This window comes from Emiliania huxleyi (genome assembly GCF_000372725.1).
Source record: "Emiliania huxleyi CCMP1516 unplaced genomic scaffold EMIHUscaffold_8, whole genome shotgun sequence".
NCBI lineage: Eukaryota > Haptophyta > Isochrysidales > Noelaerhabdaceae > Emiliania > Emiliania huxleyi.
Window position 1 is genome coordinate 1,133,673 of NW_005196021.1, and position 18,262 is coordinate 1,151,934.

The following is an 18,262-nucleotide window of genomic DNA, read 5'->3' on the forward strand; positions in this document are numbered from 1 at the left end:
TATGGCCGTGTGCAACGTCAAGTCGATATAACCGCGACAAGACCATCGCGCCAACCGCGACTCTGTTGCTTTTATGCGGCAGCATTCACCGTGACTCTTGCCGTGAATGGTTAGTGACCGCAATACTACGCCGTGAGCTGAGCTTCACCAGCCGTTTATCTTCCTTCCCTTGCCTTCTCTTGCCGTCCGTTCTCTGTGCGCATTCCACTGCATGCATGCGACATCACAAGCGTCTTCTGCCGGGCGCGCATCTGAACTCGTACCTGGTAGGCCATCGCTTTGCTGAAGGATCAGGCGCCTGAATGGCGACAGTGAGCGTCTCCTACTTATGGATTGCGCTCAAGGTACGAGGACCGCAAGAGCGCGCCGCAGGCGAAGCGATTTTTTTGGCGGCAGGGCTGTTCCAATCTTGTGATCACGCGCGAGCCTGTGAATAGGCCCCGGAGGCCTCAACCCCCAACTAAAGGGTTGACGGGGGGTCTCAACCGTCAACCAGATGGTTGAGGGGGGGCCTCAACCCTCAACCCGTCAACCACCACTCTGAGTGGAGAGTAAATTCTTGCGCGAGTCTGTGTGTCGGCGGCGGACGCACGAGGGCCAGGAGAGCGACAAGCTGTCACCATGGCGGACGCTGCTCCCGGCCTCCGGCTCCTCCAGCTGGTCGAGGAGTGTAGGCTCAAGGCGGAGGCAAATGCAGCCACCGAGGCCCTCCTGCGTGCCGCCACGGTCGCCGCCGGCCGCAACTCCGGCTCTGCCAACGACGGCGAGGGCGGAGGCACCGCGTCGCCACTCTCCTCCCACTTTTCCTCTGAATTTATCGCGTTGGGCAAGACTGCCAATGAGGAGGATGACAGCGACGGTGCCCGCCTGCCTCTGCACACAACACATCGCAGGGCCAGCACCTGCCGCCGCACCCGACATCCCCTTCCTCCGAACAAAGGCGCGGCCCACCTCTTTGCTGCTGCTTTTGTGCTGCTGCCGCGCGTGTCCACTCTCTTCTCGTTCGCCAACATGCGCCTCAAGAAGGGGCGGGTGCACGCTGCGCGGGAGATCTACCGGCGAGTGGCCGACGCAGAGCACAATGATGACGGCACAGTCCCCACATAGCCGCTCACGCCCCAACGCGAACCATCTCAGTGCCCAATCGCCCCTCCTCGCCACCCGCAGGACTTCCAGCATCGCCGTGGCCGTGCCCGCCGCCGCTCCCGAAAGAGGTGCTGCTCGCGCGCAAGAAGCTCGGTGAGACCGCACCTGCCGCCGCAGCAGAGGCTGCTGCGGCGGCGGCGGCCCGTTGTGGCGGCGGCGGCGGAGGCAGTGGCGGCGGCGGCGGCGGTGGCGGTCGAGATGCGGCGGGCGCGGCGGACGCGGCGCGCGCCGCAGAGCTTCGAAAGGCCTTGGAGGCGAAGGCGGCTGCCGAGGCCCGCGCCGCCGCCGCCGAGGCGTCGGCCGCAGAGATGCGGAGGGGCGGCGTGTGCGCGGCTGAGGCGGCGGAGCGCGCGCTAAGAGGGCTGCGTGAGGCGCTCTCCCTCCCCCGTGTGCCTCTTGAGCTCGCCATCCGGCCGCCTCGCACGCCGCCCTCCTCTCAGCGAGCCATCGCGGCAGGGATGCCATCGCCTCCTTCTTCGCCGCTGCCGCAGCCGCCGCGAAAGCGCCTGGGCGCCGCCGGCGCTCTCGCGCTGCCCATCGCCATCCTCTGGGCTCTCTGCTGCCGCATCTTCTCGAGGCGGCGGCTCTCGCGGCTTCCCATTACCGGTCCGTTTTGGTGAGACAGGCTGGACTTTTGGAGCTTTTGCGCCAGCGCGATTGCGTGACGCGCGGGCGGGCAAGGAGCCCGCCCCGTTCGACCGCCCCCCCCCCCCCCCCTTGGCTTCCCTCCCGGATTCGGCGCGTGTCGGCGACGCATGTATAGCACAAACCGCTGAGATACAGATACCGACTCTGTGGCACGCACGTGCTCTCGTCAGGCCGTCGGCATTGGTGTTTCACCACTGACACGTCTCTCTCACACGACCTCAGAAAGAACGTCTCCACTGTCACGTGTGCCCACGGTCGGTCGCCTCGACTCTCACGCGCTCGCGGCGCGCTTGCGCTTCTTCTCGCGCTGCGCGACGGCGGCCTCATAGCCACCAAACTCGTAGTCGATGCCCGCCGCCTCGAGCTTCCGCCGCTTCTTGCGCTCGCCAGCGAGCAGCTTCTTCTCGAGCGCCGTCGCCTCGTCTGCCGTCCGCTTCTGTGCGGCGAGGAAAGCGGGGCGGTGGTGGGCGATAGTGAGGGCGGCGGCGGCGGTGGCGGCGGCAAGGGCGGCGATCGGGCGGAGCTGCAGTGGGGGAGGAGAGTGAGGCGAGGGAGGCAGCTCGGAGGGGAGGCGCGCGGCGCGGGTCGGCACGGGTCGCTGCCGGACACCTTGTTGTGCGCCACCCGCTCGCGCTTTAGCCGGTTGACCGGCGTGAACGGCTTGCCGCTGCCCTTGAACATGTTCGGGTGCAGCTGGGGCGGCGGAAGGGGAACGTGTGCAACTGCGAGTGATAGATCTCGCCGAGGGAGAGGGCCGAGATGGGGCCGAGAGAGGGCGAGCAGGATGCCGGGCGCGCTTGCAAGGGGAAGGGCTCTCGGAAGTGTCGCCACCTGCTCGTCTGGCACGACTTGGCAAACCAGGATCTTGGTGAACATGAGGTAGCCATTCATCGCCTGTGCGACAATGCTCGCCACCTCCGCGTGCGCAAACTCCACGAACGCGTAGTGCTTGGACGCGCCCGTCTTCTTGTTTCGCGCCAGCCGGAGCCTTGTCACATCACCAAACTGCGAGAAGAAGCCGCGCATCTGCTCCTCATAGAAGCCGTGCGGGATGTGGCCGAGGTAGAGGACGGTGCCGGACCCACTCGGCCCGCCCTTGTCCGCGCTCGCCGCCCGCTTCTTGATCCGCTGCGTAATACTCGCCGCCGTCTTTGCATCGACCACCATGTCGATCCGTTCAGCGGGCGGCGGCTCCTCGGACGCTGGCTTCGCCTTGGCGGCGGACTTGCCGGACGCCCGCTTGGAAGGCGCCTCGCCGGCGGCCACGGCCTTTGTGCTGCGCTTCAGCTTCTTGGCCCCGCCCTGACCGCCCGCCATAGCCACAGACAAGCGCCGCCGCCAGCCGGAAGGCAAGGCGTGTTGAGTTGCTGCACGAGGCCAGCGAGGGCACAGATTTGCTTTTTTCTGCGCGCGCTTACATCGGTTTTTGGGGTATTGACCCCTGGAACTCCCTTTTTGCGCACTATTACGTAATATATTGGAGGAACATCTTCCAGCCGAATACGGCTGCGGACACAGAGTCGCTAGAGAGTGGGGCGGGCGGGAGGTGTGGTGTGGTGTGGGGGTGTGTGGAGGGGTGGGCTGGGCTGGGTTATAAAGGCATATGAGAAAATCTCGGGCAATCTCGGGCAACCTCGCCTAAATAAAAAGACAAGAGAGGTGTAGGGAGGCGGGAAAAGCCAAAAAGCCGTCCAAAAAGCCACAAAAATTCGGCCAGCCTCCCGTTACGCGATTGCTCGCGAAGCGCAGCATGATGCGCGGCCAGCGTGGGAGGAGGTCGGCGCCGACGGATGCTGCAGCAGGGCGAGAGGCAAACGCCGAGAGGGCGGAGGCCGCACCGCGACTGGAGGCTGCAGCAGATTGGCCTGTACGAGAGTTTCCTCTCGCACCCTACCTGGTTTCCTTTCCGTGTTTCCTGCTCGTTTCCCTACAACACCCTCTAGTTTCCTCGGGAAACCCCGGGGAAACTCCGTGGAATTCGTCATTTTGGGGGGGCTCTGAGCCGTGTCTGAGGCTGTTTTGGGGCCAAAATCGGCAAAATACCGGGTATTTTGCGGGTATACCTGGAAAACCCCGGTATACCTGGAAAATACCTGGGTATCGTGCCGATTTCCTCAATTTTGCCCCAGATTTTGCCCCAGACCAGCTCTCAGACTCAGGGAAACTCGCGAGTTTCCCGAGGGAAACTCGAGAGAAACAGAATGGAGCACCAAACACCCTCTGGTTTCCCTGGAAACTTCCGGAAACGCAAAGTGCTGGGGACCCTCTGGTTTCCCTCTGGGTTGCCGGAAACCCTCGGACAGGCCAAGCAGCAGAGCAGCAGCGGGAACATTCCCTGCTTGCACCGACCGCGGGGCGCGGCGTTGAGCCGGTGCTGCCAGACCCGGTGCCTATGCTGCATACGAATTCCGGTGGAGGGCGCAGATCGTACGAGCCAGATGCCGGCGCCGGTCAGCAGATCGGGTCGGTAGCTGCGAGCATTCTCGCGCGGCGCGGCGAGGCGGCGCGAGCAAAGGTGCCTGATAAGGTGCGTGATGCGGGGCGAGCGAGCAAATGGGGACCCGGCCGCCCCAGAGGAAAACAAAAGACGAAGAGAACAAAACACTGCCCTGCGGCAAACCCAAGAGGGGTTGGAGGGCGGGAGAATCCAAAAAAGCCGTCCAAGCCACAAAAAGCCAGCGACGCGATTGCTCGCGAAGCGCAGCATGATGGCGTCAGCTTGGGAGGCTGCCGCCGTCTCGAGGGCCGAAAAGACAGCTTTTTTTCGCGCCCGCCCGCCGCAGCAGAGGAGACTAACGGGCTTCTTGACTTGACCGGGAAGGGTCGAGCCTGAGAGAGTAGAGCTGCGCCTACGGGCAGCACGCCGGGGGGGGCGGCGTGAGCGTCAGCACGACAACGTGAAGGCTGCCGACACTCTCACGCACGACACCGTACGTCGCGTGCTCATCTTCGACGCAACTCGCACATGCTCGTCCTTCTGCTGTCCACGCCCGCCGGCCTGCCCGGCCGGCCCAAGCGCCCGGCTGGCCGGCGATACGTCGACGACGCCGCCCCGCCCGCCGCCGACGGCATCCGCCGAGTCTCGCTCGCCCGCTCGAAGCTCATCCCGCAGCCGGTGCTCGCTCAGGCCGTCCGCGAGTCAGGCGTGCTGGGCCGGCCAGCGTCGGACCCGGCGGTGGGCGCGCTTTCCGACCGGCTCGAGCGCTGGTACCGCCGCAGCGGCTACCTCTTTGCGCGCGTCGGTAAGCGCGTCTCGCAACCGGGCGACAGCAGCCACCTTGTCCTGCTCGCCTCGGAGCCGGAGGTGGCGCGGCGGCCCGTCAAGATCGAGTTCTTCGCGCCCGTCGCACCGGCCGTCGACGCCGACGCCGTCGCCGCTCGCCCCCCCGCTCCGCCCGCCACCCGCCGCTGGCTCGCAGAGACCGCGCTCGCCTTGGCCGCGGTGCCGCGCGAGCCTCCGGTGCTGAAGGGGCGTTTCCGCGACGCGGCGGCGGCGGCGAGGCTCGAGGCGGCGCTCGCGCGCGCGCGCGCCTCGGGCGCCGCTCGCCCCGCCGCCCTCTTGCGCGCAGAGGCGCAGCTCGTGCAGCGGCGGCGGGCGTGCGGTCTGCCGGCGATCTCCTTGCTGGAGACGCTCGCGGCACGAGGCGAGGCGGTGCGGTGCGGAGGGACGACCAAGGAGGAGGCGGTGGCGCGGATGCTGGGCTTGCGGCCGGGCGAGCCGTGGCGCCTCGACGAGGCTGGCTGGCAGCGCCTCCGCTCCTCCCCCCTCTTCGCCTCTGTCGACGCCCCGCGGATCGGCGGCGCAGAGACGGCCGAAGGCGGCGACGGCTCGCTGCAGGTGCGGCTGCAGGTGGTGGAGCAGGGCGCGCGCAAGGGTCGGCCGGCGCGCTTCCGCGCGCTCGAGCCCTCGGTCTCCCTCTCGCGCGGCTCAATCACCGGCGAGGTGTCGCTCGAGGACCGCAACTGGCGCGGGGCCAACCAGCAGCTGTCTGCGCGCGTCGCGCGCGCCAACGCAACCGAGGTGTCGGCGCGGCTGCGTGACCCGAGTGCGCTCGTGCTGCGTCCAAAGAGCAGGGCCCTCTCTGCTGCCTCGGCCGGAGGGACGCACCTCGCTAGCGACGTGCGCGGCTTCTGGCGGCCGCTGCCGGGCGGCGAGGCGGCGGCGGACGCGCCGCGCGAGGCGCGCGCGGGCGGTTCGTGCCTACTCTCGGCGGTGGCGCCGCGGGCGGCGGGTCTGCTCGTCGGCGGGCAGCTGTCTGCCGAGCACGTGCCCGCGAGCGGCGGCGGCGGCGGCGGCGGCGGCAGCGGCGGGGGGGAAGGGCGGGGCGGCGGGCGGGGCGACGAGTTGCCTGTGCTCCTCGAGGCGCGCGCCACCGCCGGCGCGCTGCGGCCTCCCGAGGCTGTGGCGGAGGCGGAGCTCCGGCAGCGCGGCGGCGCCGTGGCGCGCGGCGGCGCGGGCGGCGTCTTCGCACGGCTGCGGGAGCGGGTGAGCGCGGGCGGCGAGCTTCGTCTCGCGCGTGCTCTGCCGCTCGCCGACCCGTGCCCCGACTTTTGGCGGCTGTCGGGCCGGGCCTCCCTCTCCTCGCCGCTGCTCCCGCCCGCGCCGCCCTCGCCGCCGTCGCCGCCCCCCGCCGCCCCGGTGGCTCGATTGCCGGCGAGGCCGCCGGTGGTGATGGCGGCGCGTCCCGGCGAGATGGCGGAGACGCCGCCAAGAGAGGCCCCCGCCTTGGGCAGCGCAGCTGCGGCGGCGGCGAGCTTTGCCCGCCGCATGGCGCGCACGGGCCGTGTGTCCGCCACGGCGCGCGGCAAGCTGGCGAGTGGCGGCGCCCCAGCATACGAGGCAGAGCGGCTCGGCGGGGACGGCTCCGTGCCCTAGAGGCTGAATCTCTCCCCATATCTCCCCATATCTCGTGCCCTAGAGGCTGACTACGTCATCTTGTATTCCGACTAGCACTCGAGTGCACACGGTGTCCGCCGTATTCCGCTGTATTCGTTACATTCGCTTTGTACTCACGCGGTGCTCTGAAGACTCTATACCGTATCCCCTCCCTGACCTCGGTGTTTTCATGACGTAGGCAGCGTGCGCGGGTACGAGTCTGGCGAGCTGGGCGCCGGCCTCGCCACGCTGAGCGGGTCGGTCTCGCTCGTCCTCCCGCTACCCGCCCGCGTGCCGGGTGGCCCGCCGCCGCCCGTCTCGTTCGTACTCTTTGCCGATGCGGGGGCGCGCGACGAGGCCCTCGCTGGCCGGAAGCCCTCGTCCTCCCAGCCGCTTGCCAGCGGGGCGTCGGTTGGCTACGGGCTCCGCTTCGGCGCGCGGCGCCGCGCAGGCACGGTTGGGGAGCCGAAGCCTCTCTCTCTCTCACTGCAGGGTGGCGCCGCCGGTAGGCCCGATTCGCTTCGACGTGGCGCACAACGCGCGAGGAGAGAGGATGACGCACGTCGGCCTCGTCGGCGACGAGTTTGGCTGAGGTAGGCGGGATGCCACTACCGCACTACAGTAGAACTACGAGAAGAACTTTACGAAACACCTCTCCGACGCGCTCGACTATCGAGTCTTCGGCTCTATCTCCACGGACCACGCGTCGGATTCACCCGGAGAAGCACTCTATACTGTGACTGCGCCGTGCGCGCGGTTGTGCGGGAACGAGAGAGAGGCAGAGCTGAGGCGGGTAAGGTGTAAGACTGGTTGGGTAGTAGGCTAGCTAAGTTCTGAGCCTCGAGGCTTAACAGGTCTAAGTGTGACCGGTCACGCTGGGGTGCTTCCGCGGTCTAAGATCGGCTCGAGCCGCTCTTATGCGGGCTAAGTCGGCCGTGTCCGGGTTGCAAGTATGGGCCAAAACGCGTCCCCAAAAAGCGTGTCTCGAGTTTGTTGCAGCTCCGCAGCCTGCGCGCGCTGCCGGGACGCACCGCTTGCTGGATCTGTGCACTCCCTGGGTCCCAGGGAGTGCACAGATCCAACAGGAGTGAGTAGACTCGACGCCGTACTCGAGATGGAGCTGCAGAAAGTACGCCGCCGAACGTGCCACCGACGGCGTCCTGGCGGAGGTGGTGGAGTTTGAGAACTGAGGCTGCGGAGGTGACGCCTGAGGTACCGGCCCGTGCACGGCGACTCAGCCGGCGACCGCCACGGGCTCAGACGAGACTTGTCGACTCGTTCCATCTCAGCTTCACCGTGGTCATCGGGCGTCTGTCGACGTCAGGACCACCCATACAGCTCGCGGGTTTGAGGTCGCAAGAGCCAAGATGGTGGCGTTTGGATATCCCAACCATCACACAAGACAGCCTGTAGGTGATGGCGGGACGGCGCAGTGTTTGTGGCACTCGGCAGTAGGCACCCGCGGCACGGCCCCGCTGTCGGCTCTCGCGGGCTGCGGAACCGGCCCCATAAGGGGACGGTCCGGGCGAGTGTGGCAGCTCCTGCGCTAGTATGGGCACCCTCCATCACAACACTACTGATCCTGGTCATCAGAGCTGCCAGGGATAGCGTCAGGAGCCGGTAGGAGTCAAAACCCCTCATATTTGAGACATCGTGGCCCATATACTCGTGCAACAACCCGCCCCGTGATCATTTAGGGTTGCAGCCTCCGAAATTTTCTTCGCCTCTGTGCGGCTGTGCGGCGGGCAGCCGTTGTGTACAAGTGGCGCGTGCGTGTCGCCACTTGCGCACGGAGGCTGAGAGGAGGGCGTGCGCGGCAAGTCCTGGCGACGGCGCTACCTATTTGACCCATGGGGTCGTGCAAAATTTATCCAGGGTTTCCACTTTTTTTTAGCAGACCGCGGGCCGGACCGGGCGGCCTGGCTGGGCTCCGTGGCTGTGCGGGGGCTGCAGAGACCCGGAACTGGCCGCCTCGTGTCGTCTAAGTTCGCGAGTCCGATCACCAGCGTCTAAGTTTGAGCCCGTCTCCTTCCGGGGGCTTAGTTCAGCGCTCGCCTGCGAGCAGGTCTAAGTTTTGGGCAACCCTCTACCCCTACTACCCAACCATTCGGGTAAGTAAATAAAACGGTCCGTGGGGGGGGGTCCGGACCCCCCCAGCAGCAGAGCTCTGCTGCTGGGTGGGGGGGGGGAGGGGGGGTCGGCCATGGGCTTAGGTGTGCAGGGGGGGTACCGAGCAGTGTGCGGCCGCTCCCGCCTTGCGAGCGTGCTCACGCACGATCCTGGGCTCGTGCTTGCACGCGGTCGCAGCGTCATCAAGGCTCCACGCCACGACAGGACCGGCCATGCCGGGTGGCGTCCTCGCAACATCTGGAGAGGTGGGCAAGGCCTCTGAGGAGGTGTGCGGCGTGCTGACGGTGAGCAACAAGATCGCTCCCGCGGCGCCAAAGCGGCGTGCGCGCGGCGGCAAGGCCAGCCGCGCGCGCGCCGGCTCGAGAACTTCCGGCAGCACAAGGCTGCGGCACCTGCAGCTGCTCCTGTGATCAAGTGAGCAGCTCGCCCACGGGGCCTCTTGCGTCAGCAACGCGCGACTCTGCGCGACGGCGCGCGAGCGGCCTGGGTGCGCATGCGCGCCGCCCGCGCGAAGATCGGCGCGGCGGTGTGGAGCGCGTGGAGGCGTAGGTCTCTGCTCGCGCGTCACCTCGAGTCCCTTCCCACTGGTGCTCCTGCTTGATCCAACCCTTGGCCCTCTGATGTCCAGTGCAGCACATGTACTCTTGGTGTGTGTGCTGTGGGCCCTCCTTGTCTCTGCAATAGACCGTGTGAGGTAACACCTACCTACCTACCTAGTTTCGGGGCAGGCGCGCGGCCCCCCAGCCCCCCAGACCCACCTACCTCGATCCCCACGATCGCTCGATCGGTCCACACCGGCAGTGTCCAGTGATGGCCATATTTACTGGTATAGCCCCCCAGAACAATCAAACACTCTCTACGGCCAAAACAATCTCAAACGGTGGTAAGATTTACCACCGACTTCTGAGGCAAAATCTGACAAAAATCTGAGAAATCGGCAAAATACCGGGTATTTTCCAGGTATACCCGGATTTTCCCAGGTATACCCGCAAAATACCCGGTATTTTGCCAATTTTGCCAATTTGGCTGAATTTGGCCGCAAACCAGCCTCAGACTCGGCTCAGAGCCCGAAAAATTGATTCCACGGAGTTTCGTAATTTACCATACCACTCTCTGGACTCTGCTCATACCATACCACTCCCCAGGAGAATCAAATAAGTCCATAAGTGGTAAATACCACTCTTTTACCAGTAATTGGCGCCATCACTGCACACCGGTGACCGGTCACCGCCATGCGCCCCATCTATCTATCTATGAGACTCGAGAGCCGTCGGAACAAGAACGAAGCGATACGCGCAAACGCTCTCTTTGAGCTTGCTATTTACAGTCGGAATTCTCACTTTGCGGGGACATCAACAGCCAAGCTCCCAACCACCACCCGGGACCCCCACCACCCGTGTCCCAAAGTGAGAGAATTCCGGACTGTAATACTACGTCTACCGTCTCTCACAACAGACAGAGAAGAGAATGTTGTGCAACAGAAGAGATTATCTTCATCACATACGCATAGAGAGCGCCCTCTCAGCCTCACAGGCCTCCTATTCTCGCCGCGCATTGTTCATCGCGGCGTTGCGCAAGCCCATCATGTGCAGCGTGCGAAAATCGCTCAGGCCAACGATGAGCGCGCGGACGACCACCTTTGAGCGCTCGCCGTGACCATCACTGGCTGCGCTCAGGTTGTCGGCTGCATTCCTGACCTGCAAGACGCACGCGTCTGCGGGGCACCCTGCCTGTGCGGCGAGCGCTGGCACAGCAGGGTCCGCCTCTGACACTTTCAGGTTGAGGTACGTCGTGATGGTCACCGCTGACGTGTTTGAGAGCGTGTCGAACCGGCAGCCCGGCTTAGACCTCGGCGCGTCGGCGCACATGCAGTTGCATGACCCTGTGCAGTCGACTTGGGCAACGCCAAACAGTGGGTGGTTGCGGGGATGACTCGCCTGCAGGCCGACCGAAATGCGGTAAGGGAAGCCTGCCGTCAGCGGTATCTTCATTGCATCTTTGGAATTCAGAAAGATGCGGTTCTTCAGCTCCGCTTCGTGCGCCTCCTTCTCCTTGCGCGGCAGCCGGATGCAAAACTTAAGCGAGGCGTTGGGCTGCCTGGCCGCCCACCCGACCTTTTCGACCCTTCCGGGCTGCAGATCGGTGCGTTCAAAGCCAGCGGCCTCGCCCACCAGCGGCGCGAGCTCGTCGCCGAGCGCGCACGATACGCCGGCTTCCTCGCTTATTTGGGTGCGTGCGGCACGATCGTGACGAGCCATGCACGGGAGCGAGCGGTAGATTCGCCAAATCGAGTTGAAGACAGTCCGGTGGCCCTCAGCGTTCAGGTGAAAGGAGTCAGCGCCGAAAAGATGTGGCACCTCGTCCGCATCGATGGTGACGACGTGGGCGCCCGTGGCGTTGGCTGCAAGGGCAAGTTTGTCGCGGAAGGCAAAGAGCCGATCTCGGCCTGTGCAGCCGACCACGTTCTCGCTAAAGTTCAGCCTGATACACTGCGACGCCTGTCTTGAACCTCGTGCCTCATTCTCGAAGCGCTTGCGGCCACTGACAATGTTGACGACAAAGGCGAACGCGCCGCGCGCGTGCAGCATGTGCAGCATAGCTTTGATTGAGCCCACTTCAGCCTGATCCTCATGTATGTACCCCAAATTGGGCAGGTACTCGATCGTTCCCAGCCGCGTGTCCGGAGGAATGAATAGGCTGGCGCACGTGCCGGCCAGAAGCGGGCCAGAGCCGCCGTCAGCGTTCCACTTTGCAATATGCGTGTCTCGCAGCCTGTCGGCTAGCAGCCTCGCAAACGACGGGTTGGCGCGGCCGTAATTCGTACCGCCGCGGGCGTTTAGCGAGACGGCGTTCGCACCCTGCGTGTTTGACCCTCCAAACACGGAGAACACTGCCTTCGACTTGGGCGGCAAGTCGAGGCTTTGGCAGCTGGGCGTCCCGCCCTCCAGAGGCAGCCGCGGCGGCGGCGGTGGCGCCAAAGAAGAGAGCGCGGCGGCGAACGAGAGCATGGCTGGCGATGGAGATTGCGGCGGCGTTGGAGAGGCGAGGAGCTCCACGTCTTTTATTTGCAATACGAAGGCCGTACCGGTAGCTAAAGTCCCGAGTTTTCTGCGCGGAGTGGGGGCCCTGCGGCTTGCACGCGCCGCGGGCCGATTGCGGGCTGGAGGAGGGGGAGATGGCCATGCCGCCCCCTCCTTTGAGGATGTCCCATGGGGTGTGAACAGCGCCGGGACCGACCGACCGCGACCCGTCCGGCGGCCCTGCGCCCTGGGGGGGATGCCTCTGTGCGCGCGACCTTTGACACCCGGCCGCCGCTCAGCTCGCGTCCCACGATTTCCATCGCGCCTCTTCACGACCAGTACGCTATGGAATCGTTTGCTCCCAGAACTATTAAGAAAGGTACTGCTGGTGGAGGCGCTACGGGCGGGGCTGAGGGCGGTGGTATAGAGGGTGGCAGAGAAGGTGGCGCGAAGGGCGGCGGTGGCGATGGCGGCGGCGCAGCCGGGGACAACGGAGATAGAGGTGGCAATCCCGACGGAGGCGGTGGCGAGGGGGGAGGCGGAGCTGGCGGCGGTGGCGATGACGGAGGCGGCACTCGGGGAGGCGGAGACCAGGGTGGGGGACCGCGTGGCGGCGAAGTGGGCGGCGAGGTGGGCGGCGAGGTGGGCGGCGGCAAGCGCGGGGGCGGTGATGGAGAGGGCGGTGGCAAAGGCGGTGGAGGTGGTAGCGGCGCCGCGGGCGGCGGCGAGGGTGAAGGAGGTGGTGGCGGCGCCGATGGCGGTGGCGGCGGTGACGGAGAGACGTTGGGCCAGATCGGCGGGCGTGAGGGTGGCGGCGGGGACGGCGGAGGCGCTGGCGGTGGGGAGGGCGAGGCGGAAGGCGGCGGAGGGGAAGGCGAGGTGGATGGTGGAGGAGGGGAGGGCAGCGGTGCAGATGGCGGTGGCGGCGGTGACGGAGACACGTTGGGCCAAATTGGCGGACGTGAGGGTGGCGGCGGGATGGGGGAGGCCGAGGGCGGCCGCGGGTAGGGGGAGACGGTAGGCCATGTTGGCGGACGTGAGGGTGAGGCAGAGGGCGGCCGTGGGTAGGGGGAGACGGCAGGCGGTGGCCGCGAGGCTGACGGTGGAGGCGGCGAGGGCAAGGGGGAGGCCTCGACGATGTAGCTCTCGCTCGCAAGGGCCACGGACGTCAGGGCGGGCGCGAGTATGAATACGGGTTGGGCACGCCAAATGGCAAGCTGGCGTTCAAAGTGGTGCAGGGGACGCGCGCCGGGCGTATGTTTGTGTGTCGAGTTTTCGCACATCTAATTTAGTGTTCAACGGCCCGCGTCGGCTGCCCCACGTGTGGAGTCTTGTGCTGTGTCTAGAGAGTACGCCCTCGGGTCAGGCATAAAGGGGGGGTGTATCCGTCCGTCCAAATCACTAGGAGAGTATTCTTTAGCTCCGAGTAGAGGGGGTGCGGTCTGCTGCTAGGGGGGCCCAAGGAAGCGCGAGGGAAAAATTCCGCCGCTGAGGGAAACCCGGAGTGCTGCCGTACGCCCTCGGAGACCCGTGTTATGGCCCTGCGACCGCGCACCCCCCCCACGGTCGAGGAAGAGGGTGCGCAATCTACCGATAGCCCCCGTAGCTGGTCAAAAGAAAGGAAGGTCAGAGAGGAGAGATGATACGCTCGGAAAGACAGGCGCACATTCCACACGCTCGTATGCGGCATGCCTTTGGCCCTCCGCCACAGGAGTTTTCACGTGCTCAGAACGGCAGCAGGCGGAAGCCCTGCGAGCAGAGGGGAGGGAGAGGAGGGAGCGCGGGAGGAGAGTGGGCGGGAGGGGCGAAGGAGAAGGGAGGGGTGGGGAGGCCGTGGGGCTGGGAGTGGGGCTGAGGGTGGGGGGCTCGGACCGACTTGAAGCAGAGGCGGAGCGTGCGCTGGCCAAAGGGTAAATACGAGGCGCCGCTCCAAGCGAGCGCCCCGAGCCTGTGCGCGTTGAGGAACGCGGGGCGGGGCGGTGAGGGCGGAAGGCGCGTGTTGCCAGAGTACGGCGTACGCAGGCGGCTGCGTGGCGGCCCCCAAGCGACTAACACGCATCTGAGCCCACAGCATCTAAGTTCGGCGAACTGGACGAGCACAGCAAACGTGACTAGTAGCTGTGACTGCAGCCGCAGCACGGCGAGCAGCGTGCCGCACAGCGAGAGGAGGTAGATGAGCGACGCGACCCGCCTCTCCCTCGAGCACATCAAGCGGCACATATTGCCCCATCCGACAAGGAAGCCGATCGCGCAAATCGAGAGCAGGTTCCCCAGTGTGTATTTCACTGCAAACGGGCCCGGGCTACCGAGGAGCAGCGAGGTGAGCGAGAGGAGCGAGGAGCCGAGGAGCAGCAGGCCCGATACGAAGCAAAAGGCCGCACCGACGATGCGCTGCCGATATGAGAGGGCAGGCAGGCACCAGCAGCGGCACCAATACTGCAGCCGCGATGCGGGCGGGCCCATCCCGCCTCGCCCCATTACTCGCATTGCGACGGAGCCGAGGGAGCCCGCCTCCAGGTCGGCCAGCAGCGGCAGTCGCTCGTCCGACTTGCGCACGAAGAACGACGAGGCCTGCTTCCACGCGTCGGCGCCAGCACTGGTTGCGGCGCTGCTTGCGCTCGCCCACGACGCCGACGCCGAGGAGGGCGTGCTCATCCAGCGCTGCGTGCCGCACGAGAGCTTGCCGATCTGCGCGCCCAGCGGGCGATGTGACGACGTGTCGTCCATGCGAGTGACTTGTTGCCCTTCGCACTGACCTTCTCCGGGTTGGCATGAAAAGATTTTCGAGCCGGGCCCTCTCGTAGTAGGAACAAGGGAAGGCACACCACACACATGACGCCAAACACACGATTGCACGCACCGCACCGCACCCCGCACCCGCGCCCGCCGCCCCCCCGCCCCCGCCCCGCCTAGGTGGGAAAGAGATGAGGAGATCGGACAGCGAACGAAGGAGGAGCCGCAAACACGTATGGGTGGGAGGGTAAAGTTGTGCGTCACGCTGCCCGGCGTTTCTCACTTTCCGGGACAGCCCCGCCCTTGTGAGGCAGGAGGGTGTGACGACTACCCCGTACGCCCTGCCTCTTCTATCTACCCCGACGCCGACCGCCCATTCCCCCCTAGTGCAAGGATACGGTCCAGATAATTGTCGTCACATGCATCCTGGTCATCACTGCATGGCACAGGGCGCCTTGCCTGGGGCAAGGCAGAAAGCTTCAGGAGAATGGATGCTGCCGTGTCAGTCTCAGTCTTGTCCATCGATCTCGGCGCTCGGTGGGGCGGCGGGCGAAAACCAGGAATACGGACGCGGGGTGTCGCCGCCTCCTGGAACGAAAGAGCTCGCCTTCTTTTGCTGTGAGACAGAGTTGTTTTGTTTAAATTCTTTTGCTCTCGTCAAATATAACGCACGGGCCCTCAGCGGAGCTGGGAAGAGGACCGCCGCAAGCGGCGTGGCGTGGAGCGGTTGTGCATCTCCCTCCGGGGGCCCCTCTGCGCCGGGGAGGCGTTGTTGGAGGCTAGGACGCAAGCGTCCGTCGCCCTTTTCAAACTCGGGGCCCACTCCGCTACGCTCCGACCCGAATTTGGAGGGCCTAAAAGTTTAAGGTGTTGCTGCGCAAAAGGGGTCGGACACCGGGCGCAGCTCATGCTAAGAGCTAGAAGAGGAGATAGAGAGAACAACCACCCTGTCCCGTTATTGCGTACACCAACACCACAAAACGCTCTCTCTCTCCTGTCCTCACTCAGGGGGGTCACAACTACCAAGTCCCTCGACTAGCTGCCACAGGGCGCAGCTGCCACAGGGCGCAGCTGGAGACGCTCCCCCTCAATCGGCATCCACCCCCACCCGCTCCAGCCCCACTTCTGCTGCCGAGAGAGCTGAATCGAAGCAAGCGAGCCATTGCATCTTGGCGTGCTCCTGGAGCGCGGCTTTCTGCGGCCACGAGCACGGCGGAGTCGGCGTCGTAGCGCGCATCGTTCCCGCTCATCGCCCATTCCTCCCGTGACGTGTGTCGACCGCGATTCGATGTCGCCACCTTCATCGCCAACGAGGACTCCCTCGACTGCAGGGGGGCTCCGGCGCGGGGAGGGACTCCGCCTGCTGCGCTGGCCGACTGCGCCCTCCTCCTCCATGGGCTCGATCCGATTCCGCAGCGGCGGTGCTGCGCGGGAGGCGGCCGCGGGCACGCTGGGCTCGATCAGGAGCTTTCCCTCAGTTGCTCCGAAAGCACGGATTTGGCGGACGTTCTGCTTTCAACTTTACGTCTTGGCACCAGCTGAAGGCTTGGGTCCCACATCGCCGGATTCGTGCACGGTATTCGGATTTTGCTATTTGCTCGTGTGGGGGTATATCGCAGATTTGTCAATGGTACCGCGTCTGCGACGCGGGCGCCTTGCGGGCAGAGCCCTTAGCCACCCTTTTATCTTGCGCGGTCAAAAGGCTCCGCATGGGTACAATGGACTATTTCTTGAGGATCATTTCCTACTCATCAGAGCCGCTGCTAACTAAGGGTACGCGTATGCTGCCCAACGACGGGCCAAGATTCTATCACCCCGCCGCTCCTCCCGCTCGTCGCTGTCGATGTACTCGTACGCATCCTCACGCGCCGTGTACGCATGCATGCACGTCCTCGTTGAAGGGCTCGTGACCATCCCACTCGTCCCTCGCCAAGCCCAAGCTTACGCGCAGCGGCGGTGGCGGCGGGGTGGGTGGGCGCTCGGCAGCAAGGAGGCACTCAGCAGCCTCGAAGAGGCACGCCAAGGCGGCCTGCGGGCACGGCCCAACACTCGCGGGAGTGTGGCAGCAATATAGGGGGATCCCGGCGGACGCCCCAGGAGCCACACAGAGCTTGCGTCCGGGGGGGTGGCTCTCTGTAGGCCCCGTCCCGGCCGGGGCCGGCTGAGATAGTTCACCGGCGTCTCTCCTCTTCCTTCTCCCCTTCTTGTATGCTTTGCACATCGCGTCGATTCCTTTTCGCGTGAGCACCAGCCTGAAGCCCGCCCAGCATCTGAACCGCTCCCTAAGTCGAAGGAGCATCATCAGTCTCACCCACTTCGCTCTCTGCCCACCGTCTCCGCTCCCTCCCGCTTGAGCCGCCGTCGCGGCCCTCGTTCGTCCCACTGGCTGTTGGCCCGTCCCTGCGTTGCCTGCGTTATCCCTCCTCTGCGACTCCCTCAAGGCCGGCCGAGCCTCTTTCCACCCAGTGAAGAGCTTCCTCAGCCACTCGATGTGTTCCTCTCTCTTCATTATGCGCGCCGTAGCCTCATCATTGAGCTGGATCCACCTCTGCACCGCGCCCGTCGCCGCCTCGGCCACGACTTGCAAGTTCCTCGTGACCCCGGCGCCAAGGTCCCTCCAGCTCTTCTCCGAGAGATCATCTACCAGCGCCGGCAACACCCCCCCGACGGGAGGTGGTCTGTACTGCTACGCATATGTAGTCGCCCAGAATGCACAGATCGGCCATGTTATGTAAATACGCGCCCGCGATCCATAGTGCGTCGGCCAGACGTCGCGTATTTCGGTGTCGTGCCCGAGCCAAGTGGCGCCTGAGGGAGCTACAAATGTCTTGCGTATTACGAATCTGTCTTCTGCATCCACCTTCGGCCGATCGGGGTGTGCCTCTCAAGGCGCGCTACGCCCCACGTACTACGCACACGCATTCCGGATTCGAGTGAGAAGTGGTGGCCGACGCGCGACGGGGGTTACGCCTCACGTATTACGCATACGTTTTACGCATTCGCACGCCCAAGGTGTCGGAGAGGGCCTACGCACCACGTACTACGCACACGCATTCCGGATTCGAGTGAGAAGTGGCGGCCGGCGGGGGTTACGCCTCACGCATTACGCATACGCTTGATGCATTTGCACGCCCAAGGTGTCGGAGAGGGCCTACGCACCACGTACTACGCACACGCATTCCGGATTCGAGTGAGAAGTGGTGGCCGACGGGGGTTACGCCTCACGTATTACGCATACGTTTTACGCATTCGCACGCCCAAGGTGTCGGAGAGGGCCTACGCACCACGTACTACGCACACGCATTCCGGATTCGAGTGAGAAGTGGTGGCTGACGGGGGTTACGCCTCACGTATTATGCATACATTTTACGCATTCGCACGCCCAAGGTGTCGGAGAGGGCCTCCGCACCACGTACTACGCACACGCATTCCGGATTCGAGTGAGAAGTGGTGGCTGACGGGGGTTACGCCTCACGTATTACGCATACGTTTTACGCATTCGCACGCCCAAGGTGTCGGAGAGGGCCTCCGCACCACGTACTACGCACACGCATTCCGGATTCGAGTGAGAAGTGGCGGCCGACGGGGGTTACGCCTCACGTATTACGCATACGTATTACGCATTCGCACGCCCAAGGTGTCGGAGAGGGCTTACGCTCCACGTATTACGCATACGTATTACGCATCCCCCCCCCCAACCCCCTTTATG

At 65.1% G+C, this 18,262-nt stretch overlaps 4 protein-coding genes across 4 annotated transcripts; 2 read left to right on the plus strand and 2 right to left on the minus strand.

Moving 5' to 3' along the window:
- Positions 1 to 621: 621 nt before the first annotated feature.
- On the plus strand, positions 622 to 1,107 carry EMIHUDRAFT_198701 (hypothetical protein; the record flags this gene model as incomplete). The annotated part of the gene is made up of 2 exons (XM_005759663.1): positions 622 to 859; positions 941 to 1,107. The coding sequence occupies 2 exons, from the start codon at positions 622 to 624 to the stop codon at positions 1,105 to 1,107; spliced, it is 405 nt and encodes a 134-aa protein (XP_005759720.1).
- A 958-nt stretch (positions 1,108 to 2,065) lies between these two features.
- On the minus strand, positions 2,066 to 2,961 carry EMIHUDRAFT_62237 (hypothetical protein; the record flags this gene model as incomplete). The annotated part of the gene is made up of 3 exons (XM_005759664.1): positions 2,066 to 2,230; positions 2,404 to 2,487; positions 2,626 to 2,961. The coding sequence occupies 3 exons, from the start codon at positions 2,959 to 2,961 to the stop codon at positions 2,066 to 2,068; spliced, it is 585 nt and encodes a 194-aa protein (XP_005759721.1).
- A 1,798-nt stretch (positions 2,962 to 4,759) lies between these two features.
- Positions 4,760 to 7,262, plus strand: EMIHUDRAFT_198706 (hypothetical protein; the record flags this gene model as incomplete). The annotated part of the gene is made up of 4 exons (XM_005759665.1): positions 4,760 to 5,254; positions 5,423 to 5,840; positions 6,870 to 7,050; positions 7,163 to 7,262. 4 exons carry the CDS (start codon positions 4,760 to 4,762, stop codon positions 7,260 to 7,262), a joined length of 1,194 nt encoding a protein of 397 aa, XP_005759722.1.
- Positions 7,263 to 12,163: 4,901 nt separating this feature from the next.
- EMIHUDRAFT_198709 (hypothetical protein) lies at positions 12,164 to 14,547 on the minus strand (the record flags this gene model as incomplete). The annotated part of the gene is made up of 3 exons (XM_005759666.1): positions 12,164 to 12,187; positions 13,693 to 13,768; positions 13,910 to 14,547. 3 exons carry the CDS (start codon positions 14,545 to 14,547, stop codon positions 12,164 to 12,166), a joined length of 738 nt encoding a protein of 245 aa, XP_005759723.1.
- Between the last annotated feature and the right edge of the window lie 3,715 nt (positions 14,548 to 18,262).